Source organism: Narcine bancroftii, chromosome 12 (genome assembly GCF_036971445.1).
Source record: "Narcine bancroftii isolate sNarBan1 chromosome 12, sNarBan1.hap1, whole genome shotgun sequence".
Taxonomy (NCBI): Eukaryota; Metazoa; Chordata; class Chondrichthyes; order Torpediniformes; family Narcinidae; genus Narcine; species Narcine bancroftii.
The window spans coordinates 61,839,174-61,852,727 of NC_091480.1; the positions used below are offsets into that span (position 1 = coordinate 61,839,174).

The following is a 13,554-nucleotide window of genomic DNA, read 5'->3' on the forward strand; positions in this document are numbered from 1 at the left end:
TCCGTGGCGGGCCTCCTCGGACAGGTAAGGCCTTCACCTTCTTCTTCCAACGTTCTTTCTTCTTCTCTTCTTCCCGTTGCTTTCGACTTTTCTCTCTTCGCTGCCATTTTCTTCCAACCTTTACTTTTACTTTGTTTTAATTTTTATTCTTGTACCTTTGTGTTTTGTGTATTTTTTTTTAAACTTTTCCGGAGAGGGCTGGAGTTCCCTGACCGGCCACTACTCCATCATGTGACTCCTCCCCCTGTGGCTGTTACTTGATGTAGTTTTAATTCGTTGATAGAACGGATCAACATTTTGCATAGTTTCGCCACAAAACTTTCTTAATGGTGAATAACAAAACATTTACTGTATAAAGATACAAAGATATATATAGAGATACAAAAAGTTAAAGAGATACAAAAATTCAAAGAAAAATTTCTCGTGCTCATGCTTCCTTCACATCTTGTAGAATGAGAGCAAGCCATTAGTCTGGGCAGTTATTAGGACATATTCCATAGTCACTATGGTAACACTACAAACAGCAGTCCTCTTAAAGAGACAGGCACAAAATTAACAAAGAATTAACCTTTAAGTTTTAACCTTTACACATGGTGCCCAATGATGTATGTGATGTCTGGTGACATATGTTGTGCCCAGTGACGTATGTGGTGTATGTAGAGGAAGCATCTACCATCACTCCTGGTGCTCGGTGACATAGATGTGCCCAGTGATGCACATGGTTTCCGGTGATGTACAGGGTTCCTGGTGATGTTCACAGTGCCCGGTCAAGTATGTGGTGCCTGGTGACATATGTGGTGCCCAGTGATGTTCATGCTGCATGGTGATATATGCATGCCTGGTGAAGTTCGTGGTGCACGGTTACGTACACTGTGCCCGGTGATGTACATGGTGCCTGGTGATGTTCATGGTGCCCGGTGACATTCATGGTGCCCAGTGACAGACGCAGTGCCCGGTGATGTACGTGGTGCTTGGTGATGTATGTAGCACCCGGTGACATACGCGGTGCCCGGTGATGTACGTGGTGCTTGGTGATGTATGTAGCACCCGGTGTCATACGCGGTGCCTGGTGACGTACGTGGTGCCCGGAAACGTTCACTGTACCCAGTGACGTTTTCGGTGTCTGGTGCCCTACACCACACATGTCAAACTCTGGCCTGCGATATAATTATATTTGGCCCGCAAGATCATTTCAAAAATGTATTGGAGGTGGCCCACCCTGCAGCGAGAGGCGATGCTGTTTTTTGGTAATGTCACCCCCACCATCCTCCCCCTTCATTGCACATCCTTCCCCACCCCCTAACTATCCCCTCCCCCCTAAAACCACCCCCCTTAAAAGATGGCCAGAATATTCTTAAAAAGAAATCCAGAATGGTAAAGTTCCACAAACCTTCTGCTGGGAATCCTAACAACACCTGGGCATCAGATCCATGGGACGCGGAGGGAGCAAGAGTGTTGCAGGTTGACCGTGCAAACTTTGAGAACAGGATAAACAAAATTGTAACACGAGAAGTCTGTCGATGTCATCAGCCGGCAAGCCAGTTGGAAGGCTCCCCGCACAACCAGTCACTTCTCCCACCTGTCGAGCGGAGCGGCAGATTGGCGACCGCCTGTGATTTCCTGTCAGCGCGACGGACATGGCAGGCTGTGCACGGCCCCCGCTGTTCCACAAAGGCTGATCGGCAGCGTGCTGGGCCTGAGTGGGTAGGTAAGCAGGGGTGGGCAGAGGGTGTAGGTGAGGAGTAATGGGCAGGGGAAGTTATGGTGGTGCGAGGGGCAGTTAGAGGGAGGGATGAGTATAAGGAGGGGTGGATAGGGAAGAGGTAAAAGGGGAGGGAAGGGCGAGTAGGGGAGGGGTGATTACAGGGTGAGAGATGGGTAGAGGGAGGAACAGGTTGAGGGGAGAGGCAGTAGAGGGGCGTGTATAGGATGGGGTGGGTAGAGGCAGAGCGAGTGGAGTGAGGGGTGAGTAGAGGTTGGGTAAAGGACTGGTCAGGTAGAGGGATGGTGGGTCGAGGGTGAATAGAGACCTAGAGCCTGAGGAGTGAGCAGGAAATGCTGAGTCCTGATGCAGGCCAAAATGGACACAGCCTGTGAATACTGACTACATCTCCACAGGGACCAAATAGGTTTCCCTCAGGTCAAGCAAAGGGTGAACTTGAGCTACCTACTCCTGACCTGTAACATTATCCTTCTAAAGTTCTATCCTAAAGTTTAACATTACATATGTTGAAAGAAGAGAAAACATGCAGATGTTGTTGAAAATTTTCAATAAATATTTAGTTCGGCCCTCGACTTAGTCCAAGTTTTTAATTTTGGCCCTCCGTGAATTTGAGTTTGACACCCCTGCCCTACACGGTGCATCGTTACATACATGGTTGCCTGGTGACCTATATGGTGCCTGGTGACCTATATGGTGCCTGGTGAAGTTCATGGTGCCAGACACAGGTGCAGGGGAACCATCTACCACTCACCCCGGTAGTCAACATCGCCACGTCTGAGTCCACAGGCCCACTCACTCGGCAGGGCACCTTGGCAACAGAAGCGGGTCTCCTATAGCGTCACAGAACGAGACCAATCAGAGTCCCTCTTTGTAGCGCCGTCGTCTCGTCAGCACAACGGAAAGGCGATTGTGGCAACTTGCCAATCGCAGGCATCCATCCACCAATCAGGAGCCGTGTACCGCGCATGTCACCAATGGCAGTGCAGAAAAGCAATTACGTCATAGGACTGAATGATTGAGTATTAGAGATAAAACCTGGGAGCAGCGCAACATCCCTTTAGCGCAGTCTTTGACGGACGGGGGTGGGAACCAATAGGATCGGGGAATTGGCCCGGTGGAGGCGGCAAATGACGAGCTGACACCGAGGGTCGGGACGGCCTGGACGGCGGCCTGACACCGAGGGCCGCGGGGCGAACGCTGGAGTTTGCGGCGGAGGACAGGAAGAAAGGTACCGAGGGACCTGTCCCGGGATCCCTCCCCCTCTTCTCCTTTCCCGTCCCCTCCTCCTCCCTCGTGCCCTGCCTGTCTAATTTCTCTCTTTCCCCCCTTCCCCACAGGTGCCGGCGTGTGGTGGTGCCGTGGCTCCATGTCGTGCCGGGAGATGCATCCGGCCACAGTGCTGGCATTGCTGTGTGGCGTGTGCTCGCTGGCCGTGCTACTAGGAGCCACGCTGCTGCCTTGTTGGCGCACGCAGCGACTCTCCTCCACGAACCGGAATGAGCGCAACCTGACGGTGAGCGAGGGGTTGTGGAGTCGCTGTGTGCGGGCTCAGGGCCAGGCCGCCTGCTCCTACCGGGACGCTGACTGGTACCGTGCAGTGGACCAGTTGGACTTGCGGCTGCTGCAACTGGCCCTGCCGCTGGCTCTCGCTGCCGGTACCACTGCCGCTCTACTCTGTCTCCTTGGCATGTGTCACGCAGCCTGCAGCTCCCAGGCTCCTCGTGCTGGTCTGGCCAACTGCCTGGTGAACAGTGCTGGCTGCTACCTGGTGGCCGGCGTCCTCTTCCTCCTGTCCTCAGCCCTTGCCCTGGCTCCCTCGGCTTGGCTGCTGACGCACACCGCCCGCCTTAACCAGCGCTACGGGCCGGTGTGGAGCCCTGGCCTGGCCGCCTACCTGGCACTCGGCAGTGCCTCTGGCCTCCTCCTCACCAGCAGCCTCCTCTTCCTCTGGTATGGCTCCTGCCGGGAGTTGCCTTCCCCGCTCTGGCAGCCCCTGGCCCCCTCACCGGGCCGCCTGCCCTCCTATCTGCCCCCTTCCTCCTACCACTCCCATCTCTCCACCCTGGAGATCGACATCCCCTTGGTCAGGCAGCAGGCCTGCTGAGGGGGGTTGTGTGGGGGGAGGGGGGGGAGGAGTTGGGGGGGACGGGGAGGTGGGGACGACTCCACCCCTCAGGAAGGTGAGGGTGACCCACCTCCTCGAAATGCTGCAGCCTGTGTGATGAAGTTGCGTCTATGCCCTCCGAGATTGATATTGGGTCTCGATTCAGAAAGGAATGGTGTTCGCCTGCCCTCGGGCCTTCTGTCAGAACTGGTATGAAGGCAAAAGCGACTGCGGGATCTTAAACAACCTCCAGAACATCGAACCAACTGTGAAACACTGGAGCACAGAAACAGGCCTTTCGGCCCTTCTCGTTTGTGCCGAACTGTTATTCTGCCTCGTCTCAACAACGTGCATGTGGAGCATACCCTCCCATTCATGTACCTGTCCAGTCTCTTAAAATGTTAAAACGAGCCCACATCACCTCTGCTGGTAGCTTGATCCCCACTCCTCTAAATCTCTCTCCTTTCACACTTAACCCATGTCCTCTAATTTTTGTCTTGCCTAACTTAACCTCAGTGGAAAATCCTGCTTTCATTTACTCTGTCTATTCCCTTCATAATTTTAAATACCGCGATCAAATCTCCCCTCATTCTTCTACGCTCCAGGGAATAAAGTCCTAATCTGTTTATTAACCTTTCTCTGTAACTCTGTACCTGAAGTCTGGGCAACATTCTTGTCAATCTTCTCTGTACTTTTTCTATCTAATTGATATGTTTCCTGTAGTTCAGTGCACACAACACTCCAAATTTAGCCTCACAAGTGTCTTGTACAACTTTACATCCTATTGATTTATGCCTTGGGGGAGGAGAGCGAGAGAGCGTTGAGGTCAGGGTTGTTACCTTCTGACCAGGATCAAGAACCAGCTGACATGACTGGAACAACAATTTAAGTGTTATTAACAAAAAGATGAAGAGAAATGTCTGAATCTGACAGTATGGAATGGGCCATTTGCCTCAACTCCTCCATGCTGACCAATGTGACATCTGGCCCAGTCCCATTTGCCTGTGTTTGGTCCAATCCTTCAAAACCTTCATAGACCTGTCCAAATGTGTTTAACTGTGCCTCCACCACTTCCAGCTCGTTCCACACACCCACCACCTTCTATGTGAAGAAGGTGCCCCTCAGGTCCCCTTTATATCTCTCCTCTTTAACCTGTCCCTCTAGTTTGAGACTCCCCAACCCTGGGGAAAAGACTGTGACCACCCACCTTATCCATGCCCCCTTTAATTTTATAAACCTCTACAAGATCCCCCCTCAACATCCTTCACTCCAAGGAGAAAACTCCCAGCCTATCTGGGTTTAAAAGGAGGAGAGACAGATGATTGGGGAGGGGGAGAGGAGAGCACCGAGACCTCTTTGCTTCTCCCCAGTCTCTTTCCCCCTGGACGTGTGTCCTACCACCCCTTCCCACTGTAATCTGTTTGAAGCATCCTGTCCTGGAATGCTGACTTTCCACAGGTCCTGTCTAACCTGCTGAGTCCTCCAGAATTGTTCCAGATTCCAGCAAAGGTGGTTTTCATTTTTTTCTTTTGAATATGTAAGGTCTGAAGTTCCCCAACCACTGCAGGTGGGATTTGGTGGGTCTCTGGGGTAGGACAGGAGGGTACATACTGAATGTGCTCTGACTAGCAGTACATTCTCTTTCTCTGTCTCTGTTCAGCTGGTGGTTCTGGGATTCTGCCTTGTGTGAAATGGGCAAGGTGACAACACTGTCCAGGCAGAGAGCAGTGTGCAACATGCCAGAACCATGCTGGGTGGGAACATTCTTCTGCTGGAAAGGTATTCATGAACATTTAGCCCTCATGTGTAATTATGGATTTGGCTCTGCATTCATTGGGTCAGGTGTTTTTTTTTTCCAGCACCTCCTGAGGGTTTGGTGTGTCTGAGATGTTTGGAAACAGATTTCTCAGGCCACCAGGTCTGTGTGGACATCACCCACCTGTTGATAACAATTTCATTCACTGCACAGACCTGTTCATTAACTGCACATGCTCCCCCAACATAATCACAGGACGAAACTGCACATGGTTCTGGGTGAGGGTGAGGAGAGAGTGCCAGGTGGGGGGGGGGGTGAGAAAGGAGTGCCCAATTTAGGTGAGAGGGGGTCCCTGTTCTGGGTGGGGCTGAGGAGGGAGCCTGTGGTGGGGCCGAGGGTGGGAAATCCCTGTTCCGGGTGGGGCCGAGGGGGGGAGTGCCCATTCCGGGTGGGGCCGAGGGGGGAGTGCCCATTCCGGGTGGGGCCGAGGGGGGGAGTGCCCATTCCGGGTGGGGCCGAGGGGGGGAGTGCCCATTCCGGGTGGGGCCGAGGGGGGGAGTGCCCATTCCGGGTGGGGCCGAGGGGGGGAGTGCCCATTCCGGGTGGGGCCGAGGGGGGGAGTGCCCATTCCGGGTGGGGCCGAGGGGGGGAGTGCCCATTCCGGGTGGGGCCGAGGGGGGAGTGCCCATTCCGGGTGGGGCCGAGGGGGGGAGTGCCCATTCCGGGTGGGGCCGAGGGGGGGAGTGCCCATTCCGGGTGGGGCCGAGGGGGGGAGTGCCCATTCCGGGTGGGGCCGAGGGGGGGAGTGCCCATTCCGGGTGGGGCCGAGGGGGGGAGTGCCCATTCCGGGTGGGGCCGAGGGGGGGAGTGCCCATTCTGGGTGGGGCCGAGGGGGGGAGTGCCCATTCCGGGTGGGGCCGAGGGGGGAAGTGCCCATTCCGGGTGGGGCCGAGGGGGGGAGTGCCCATTCCGGGTGGGGCCGAGGGGGGGGAGTGCCCATTCCGGGTGGGGCCGAGGGGGGGGGGGAGTGCCTATTGTGGGCAGCTTGAGAAGGGTCCATGTTCCCACCAGCATCTTTGCTGTATCCTTTCACTTCACCACCTCTCTGTTGGGTGGTGGGGAGAGGAGCTGTCCTATTACTGTGCAAGAAGGCAAACATCACAATTATTCAGAACTGGGAATTTTTATAACATGAATCTGTACATATTCCAAAGTACATTAACGTGTAAACACTGGTTTGTTTCATAATGAACACTCCCCTCCTTCCCCCAGCCCTCACCCTGTCTTTCTTCAGAGAAAAAAACCTGAGTTAATTTTACAGTTCACCATACAAAAATGTATGTACAAGATCACTGCTCCCACCTCTGTAGATTAGAGTCATAAAGACTTTTTGAGGGAGAGGAGGCTTCTGTCTCCCTGCATGGCCCAATTGCTTCTCCCCCTGTCCCCCTCCCCAAGATGGAGTATGCTTGGAGAGTTGAGGGTGTGTATGGAGCGGCTTCCCCTGCTCCAGAGAACGTTGAGGGGAATGGACACTCTCTTACACCCCTGCATCTTTCAGAGGGAGAAGAAAGTTGCAAGTTCACTCAGTGACATTCCTCAGTAACACACATCAATTCACATCTCAAGATCACACATTCAATAAAGTTATTGAAAATATTTTCTCGTCCTGCACAGTCACACATGTCCAGAGGATACACACACATATGGAATATATGTGTATATGGAGACAGGGACAGAGGCACGCACATAAATACATAGATTCATTCACACTTGCAGATTCACGCAAACGTGCATGCAGATGCACACACAGATTCATGCAGAGACCCGAGCATAGATGTTCACACACAGATGGATACAAACGCACAAATATAGAGACAAACAGGGAGACATAGATGCACACAGGTACATGCACACGCACACAACTCACCCCTTGCACCACAATTCCTTGGTCCCTTTATGCTGCAGAACACAGTTGACCTTCCCCCAACCACAAGCAGGAGGCTGTTCAGCCCCTCTCTGGCCTGTTACACCAGGGCAGAGGAAGACCGTCCAGCCTCTCTCTGGCCTGTTGCGCAGGACAGGCGAAGACTCACTGCCTTCTCTCCCCCTGGGTTCACTTGGGGAGTGGTGGGAGAGGTGGAGGGGGTCCATCAGGGAGTGGAGGGGGACGGCCACCTCCAGGGGCCTGTGAGCCTGCCCTGAGTTCCTCACTATGCTGGAAGCCGCGGGGAACACCTTGGGCAGTGAGCAGGGATTCTAGCATGTTGAAGGTATCCTGGTAGTGACTGTGACTGGCTCCGTGTCCGTTGGTGTCAGGGGTGACCGGAGCATGTTCTAGAGGCCTTGAGGAAGAGGAATGGGGGTAAAGTCCTGGCATTTTGCCGGGCCTCAGCTGGTTGCGTTTGTGCCCCTCACCACCCTCCACCTCGCCCCTCCGTGCCCATTGGTGGTGGTGATGTCTGTGACGGTGTGTCGATTCTCTCCTCCTATGACGGCTCCCTGGATGCTCCCTCCTGCCCCCTGACCCATCCTCCTCTGTCTCCACTGCTTCCCCCTGCTCCTGCTTCGCCCCGGTCACCAGCAGCCGGTACTGCCGGGGGCGTCGATCTCTCTCTCGTTGCGGGGCTGGGCCGCTGTCTGACCTCTGCCGTTGCCAGGCCAGTTCTTCCGCTCGCTTAGCCCGGTACTGGTTGAGGCTCACACGCTGGGGGGCCGCTCCCCCCCACCTCCGGCCTCCTCGGTCATCCTCACTGCCTGCGTACACTGGCCCTATCAGATCTCCGCATGGGATGCCAGCACACTGGGAGGGCAGCTCACTACAGCCTTCCTCTGAATCCCGATCCTCCAGCTTCGGTTTCTTAGCTGCTTGGCAGGCCTACAGGAATGACAGAGTGGACCGTCAGGTCAAGAGGGGCAATGGAAGGGGCGAGGGGGGGTGATGGAGGAGGCAGTCAAGGCAATTGGGGGTGAGAGAGGTGACAGGAAGGGGCGGGGGATGATGGTGGGGGTGGTCTGGGCAGGAGGGGGCGGGATGAATGAGGGAGGGGACAAGAGAAACGACAGAGTGGGGCAGTTGGCAGAAGCAGCAATAGAGGTGTTGGAGGGGGCAGGAGGGGTGATCAGGGTGGGAGGGGCAACAGTGGAGGCAGGAGGGGTGTCAGGGGGCAGACAGCAGAAGGGGAGATGGTGGGGGTGACAGTGGGGGTGGTCAGGGCAGGAGGAGATGAGGCAGGGGGAGGGAATGACAGTGGGGGCACGGAGTACGAGGGGTCACCCACAAGGTCCTCACCAACTCACCCGCCAGTTCTTGATGCGCTTCAAGCGATTCGGGGTCTTCTCAAGGATCTGCAGGAACTCGTGGGTCAGTTCTAGAAAACAAATACCCTCTCCCTCGTTAGAAACAAAATTACAAGGCAAAGAGGGGATGGGCTTGGCCAGGAGATCTTCCTAATACCCAGACCATTCACAGGGTGGGAACAAGTGGGCTCAGAACCTCCAAATGAGAGTCCAGGGAGTGAAGGAGGGTAGGACAGCAATCCCGCTCCCAGATCTTGCCCTAAATCCCCCCTTCCTCAACTGTGAGAGACTAACCCAGAGGGGTACATCAATGCCAGGCCCAGGAGTGTGTGAAGGGATGGTGGGGGAGTATGCAAGGGGACAGAGTGAGGGAACAGGACAGGGGGTGTGAGGGGCCAAGGCGGGGGAGGGGATGAGTGTGTGCAAGCAGTCAAGGTGGGGGAGGGTGCAAGGGGACAGGATAGGGGGTGTGGAGACGGGAAGAGGGTGAGACTGGACAGGGTGGGAGGTGTGTGCGAGGGGATGGGGCGGGAGAATTTGTGAGGGGATGGTGTGGAGGGAACTTCACTCTGTCTGCATCTGGGAGTGTGTGATGGGATGGAGCAGAGGGAGCTTCAATGTTTCTGAACCCAGGGTCAGGTGGGGAAATTTTGTACTAAATCCCATTTTGGGCTGTCAGACCCTGAGCCCTGTCTGTGGTTGTGAGTGGGGGTGCTGATAGAGGTAACTCTACAAATACAGAGGAGAGTAATGGTCTCCTCTACATTGGAGAGACTGGGCACAGACTGGGAGATCACTTTGTTGAGAACCCCTGCTCTGTCTGCTGCAATAGCGTGGATCTCCCAGTGGCCACCCATTCAAATTCCTTGCCCCATTCCTTTGCTAACATAGACTCGTGCACTGCCAGGCTGAGACCACCTGCAAATTGGAGGAACACCACCTCATTCTGTCTGGCCAAACTCCAATCAGATGGCATTAAAATTGACTTGGCAGTTTCTGTTCGCCCTCCCCCCCCCCCAATATTTCCTTATTTAGCATAAAAACAGGCCCCTTCGGCCCATCTAGCCTGTGCTGAACCTTTTTTTTGCTTAGTCCCACTGACCTCTATCCAGTCATGTATCTGTCTGTCCAAATTCTTCTTAAATGTTAAAATTGAGCCCGCATTCACTTCAGCTAGATACTTGTCCCACACTCTCACCTCTCTGTGTGAAGAAGTTCCCCCTAAACTTTTCCCCTTTCACTCTTAACCCACGTCCTCTCATTTGTATTTCACCTTCCCTCTGAAAAAAGCCCACCTACATTTACTATATCTATCCCCCTCAATTTTAAATACCTCTTATCAAATCTCCCCTCATTCTTCTACGCTCCAAGGAATAAAGTCCTAACCTGTTTAACTTTTCCCTGTAACTCAGTTCCTGAAGTCCAGGGAACATCTGAGTAAAACTTCTCTGCACTCTTTCAATTTAATGATATCTTTCCTGTAGTTAGGTGACTAAAACTGCACACAATACTCCAAATCTGGCCTCACCAATGCCTTATATAACTTCAACATAACATCCCAACTCTCATACTGAATACTTTGATTTATGAAGGTCAATATGCCAAAAGCTCTCTTTACAACCCTATCCATCTGTGATGCCACTTTCAAGGAATCATGTATCTGTATTCCCTGATCCCTCTGTTCTACCGCACTCCTTAGTGCCCAACCATTCACTGTGTACGTCCTTTCTTGGTTTGTTCTTCCAAAATGCAACACCTCACACTTGTCTGCATTAAATTCCATCTGCCATTGTTCAGCCCATTTTTCCAGCTGGTCCAGATCCCTCTGCAAGCTTTGAAAACCTTCTTCATTGTCCACAATGTCTCCAATCATAGTGTCACCTGCAGATTGCTGATCGAATTTACCACATTACCATCCAGATCATTGATATAGATGACAAACAACAATGGTCCCAGCACCGATCCCTGAGACTGGTCACAAGCCTCCAATCTGAGAAGCAATCATCCACCACTACTCTCTGGCTTCTCCCGTCCAGTCATTGTCAAATCCAGTTCACTACGTACTTCACCATGAATACCGAGCATCTGAACCTTCCTGACTAACCTCCCATGTGGGACCTTATCAAAGGCCATACTAAAGTCAACTTTCCTGGTAACCTCCTCGAAAAATCAGTACATGGCTATCCAAATAATTGTATATCCAATTTCTTAGAACACTTTCCAATAATTTACCTACTACTGATGTCAGGCTCACCACCTTATAATTTCCAGGGTTACTTTTGGAGCTTTTTTTAAACAATGAGCTACCTTCCAAACCTAAGGAGTTTCAATATTTTTGCCAGAGCCCCTGTAATTTCTACACTAGCCTCCCCTCAAAGTCCGGGGGAATATCTTGTCAGGCCCTAGGGATATATCCACTCTTATTAAGACAGCAAGCACTTCCTCCTCTTTAATCTGTACAGGTTCTATAACCTCACTGCTTGTTTTCCTCACTTCCCACGACTCTGTGCCCTTTTCCTGAGTGAATACTGATGAAAAAAACATTTACAATCTCCCCCATCTCTTCTGGCTCCATACAAAGCCGACCACTCTGATCTTCAAGGAACCAATTTTGTCCCTTACTATCCTTTTGCTCTTAATATTCCTGTAGAAACCCTTCACGTTGTCTTTTACCCTCCTGATTTCTTTCTTGAGGTTTTTCTTGCATTTTTATACCCCTCAAGCTCATTTGCTCCTTGTTGCCTTTGCCTGTTATACCCCTCTCTCTTCTTCCGAACTAGATCCCCAATATCCCTCGAAAACCAAGATTCCCAATACCTGCTAACCTTTCCTTTGAATCTGACAGAAACTTACAAACTCTACTCTCAAATTGTCACCTTTGAAGGTCCTCCACTTACCTCGCGCGTCCTTGCCAGAAAACAACATCCCAATCCATGCGTTTTAGATGCTTTCTCATTTCTTCAAAATTGGCCTTTCTCCAATTTAGAATTAATTTGACGACCAGACCTATCCTTCTCCATAATTAATGAAACTAATGACATTATGATCACTGGACCCAAAATATTCCCCTTGTTAATATTAATCTTTAAAGTTAAAAATCTTTAGTTATATAATATATATTTCTTGGTAGAGCTTAGTTATAGAATTAAATATATTTCTAGTTAGGGAATTGTTGGCTGGACAGGGTCACACAAAGGTCACCCACCACATTTACAGAGACTCAGAGCGAGAGAGTTCATTTCAGAGTTGTTGAGTCTGGCAGAACCAGATCATAATGGAACTAAAGTGGGTGTTAATTGAATCCAGAACATTGGTTCTATACACAGCATTATGCTGGCAGTTGTGCAATTAATCAAGTTTTTTTTCGAGCGACATGCTCATATGTTAGGGAGTCATAAACCACTTAAACCTCTTGGACAAAGATGAGGTCAGATGTTTTTATGGATGTGAAGTGATCATTTGAAGGAAGGCAAAAGGTCATCTACCATGATTGTATTTTGGAAGAAATGAAACTGAAACAGTGGTGATATCATGCCACATGATTTCAGAGAACCATATAACCAGACTGAAGAGATTGACTATCCTGAGGGAGATGCTGTTCTGTATTATCCTTATCATAGGATATACTCAAAATAAGTGGCTTTAAAGCAAGTAAGACCATTCGCTTTTGATTAAGAAAGAACTCATCATGAAGATTACAGTTCTGTAACCCTAACAAGATAGGGGAAAACTTGTGAAAACACTCGTATGAAGAATATCTCTCGAAAAGACACTCATCAAAAGACTCATGAGTTTAAAGAGATCTGAAGACATGATGTTTAAAAGTGCTTCAAAATTACCTCTGAACTGCAATTTAAATATCTTCAAGCAACACAAGATGTTTGATGCTGAAGTTTAAAATGGATTTTTCAAACAAGCTCCAACTGTAATGGTTTGGATTTTGACACACACACACATTTGTGCCTAGTGGGAATTAAGTTAGAGTTATGTTTAGAGATAAGTAAATAATGTTATGTTATTAATAGTTTAATAAAAACTATTATTTTGAATTTACCATTGTCTGGTAAATTTTCCATTGCTGTTCCTTTGTTGCTTCATAAAATTGTTAGTTCATAACACCTTACACACACCTCTGTCACCTGTCCTGTCTTGTTCCCTAATAGTAGATCCAATACAGCCTCCTCTCTAGTTGGTTTTTCTATATATTGATTTAGAAAACTTTCCTGAACACATTTGAAAAACTCCAACACATCCAGCCCTTTTACAATATGGAAGTTCCAGTCAATATGTGTAAAGTTAAAATCTCCTACTATCACAACCTTATGTCTCCTGCAGCTTTCTGCTATATCCCTATAGATTTGCTTCTCCAATTCTTGCTGACTGTTGGGTGGTCTATAATACCATATGTTTTCGATTATCCGAAAACCAATTTACCAAAATTCTCAGTTATCCATAAATTTTTTCAGCAGTAACATGATGTCACAAGTTGAATTTTTTTTTTACCCAACGTGATCATGTGGGGCTCTGTCGCGTTGTTAGTGCCAGTTTGGTAAGAGAGCTCAGAACCAGCTGAACGACTGGATGTAAGCTCAGAGAAGCAGACTGGAGCGAGCAACTGGAGGAAGTTGGTGGGTCAGGCAGCGCATGGGGAGATTGTCCTCATTTCAGTTA

At 50.6% G+C, this 13,554-nt stretch overlaps 2 protein-coding genes across 6 annotated transcripts in view; one reads left to right on the top strand and one right to left on the bottom strand.

The window, feature by feature from the left end:
* Window positions 1-2,463: 2,463 nt before the first annotated feature.
* cldn12 (claudin 12) lies at window positions 2,464-4,459 on the top strand. The gene is made up of 2 exons (XM_069906294.1): window positions 2,464-2,951; window positions 3,061-4,459. The coding sequence occupies exon 2, from the start codon at window positions 3,090-3,092 to the stop codon at window positions 3,825-3,827; it is 738 nt and encodes a 245-aa protein (XP_069762395.1). The 5' UTR covers window positions 2,464-2,951; window positions 3,061-3,089; the 3' UTR covers window positions 3,828-4,459.
* Window positions 4,460-6,747: 2,288 nt separating this feature from the next.
* LOC138747254 (cyclin-T1-like) overlaps window positions 6,748-13,554 on the bottom strand; it is a 45,090-nt gene continuing 38,283 nt past the window's right edge. For all 5 annotated transcript variants that reach the window (XM_069906309.1, XM_069906307.1, XM_069906304.1 and 2 more), the window contains 2 exons: window positions 8,884-8,954; window positions 6,748-8,461 (listed from right to left, as the gene is read on the bottom strand). In XM_069906309.1, coding sequence (XP_069762410.1) covers window positions 7,700-8,461; window positions 8,884-8,954 — 833 coding nt within the window. In that variant the 3' untranslated portion in view covers window positions 6,748-7,699. The remainder of the gene's footprint in view (window positions 8,462-8,883; window positions 8,955-13,554) is intronic.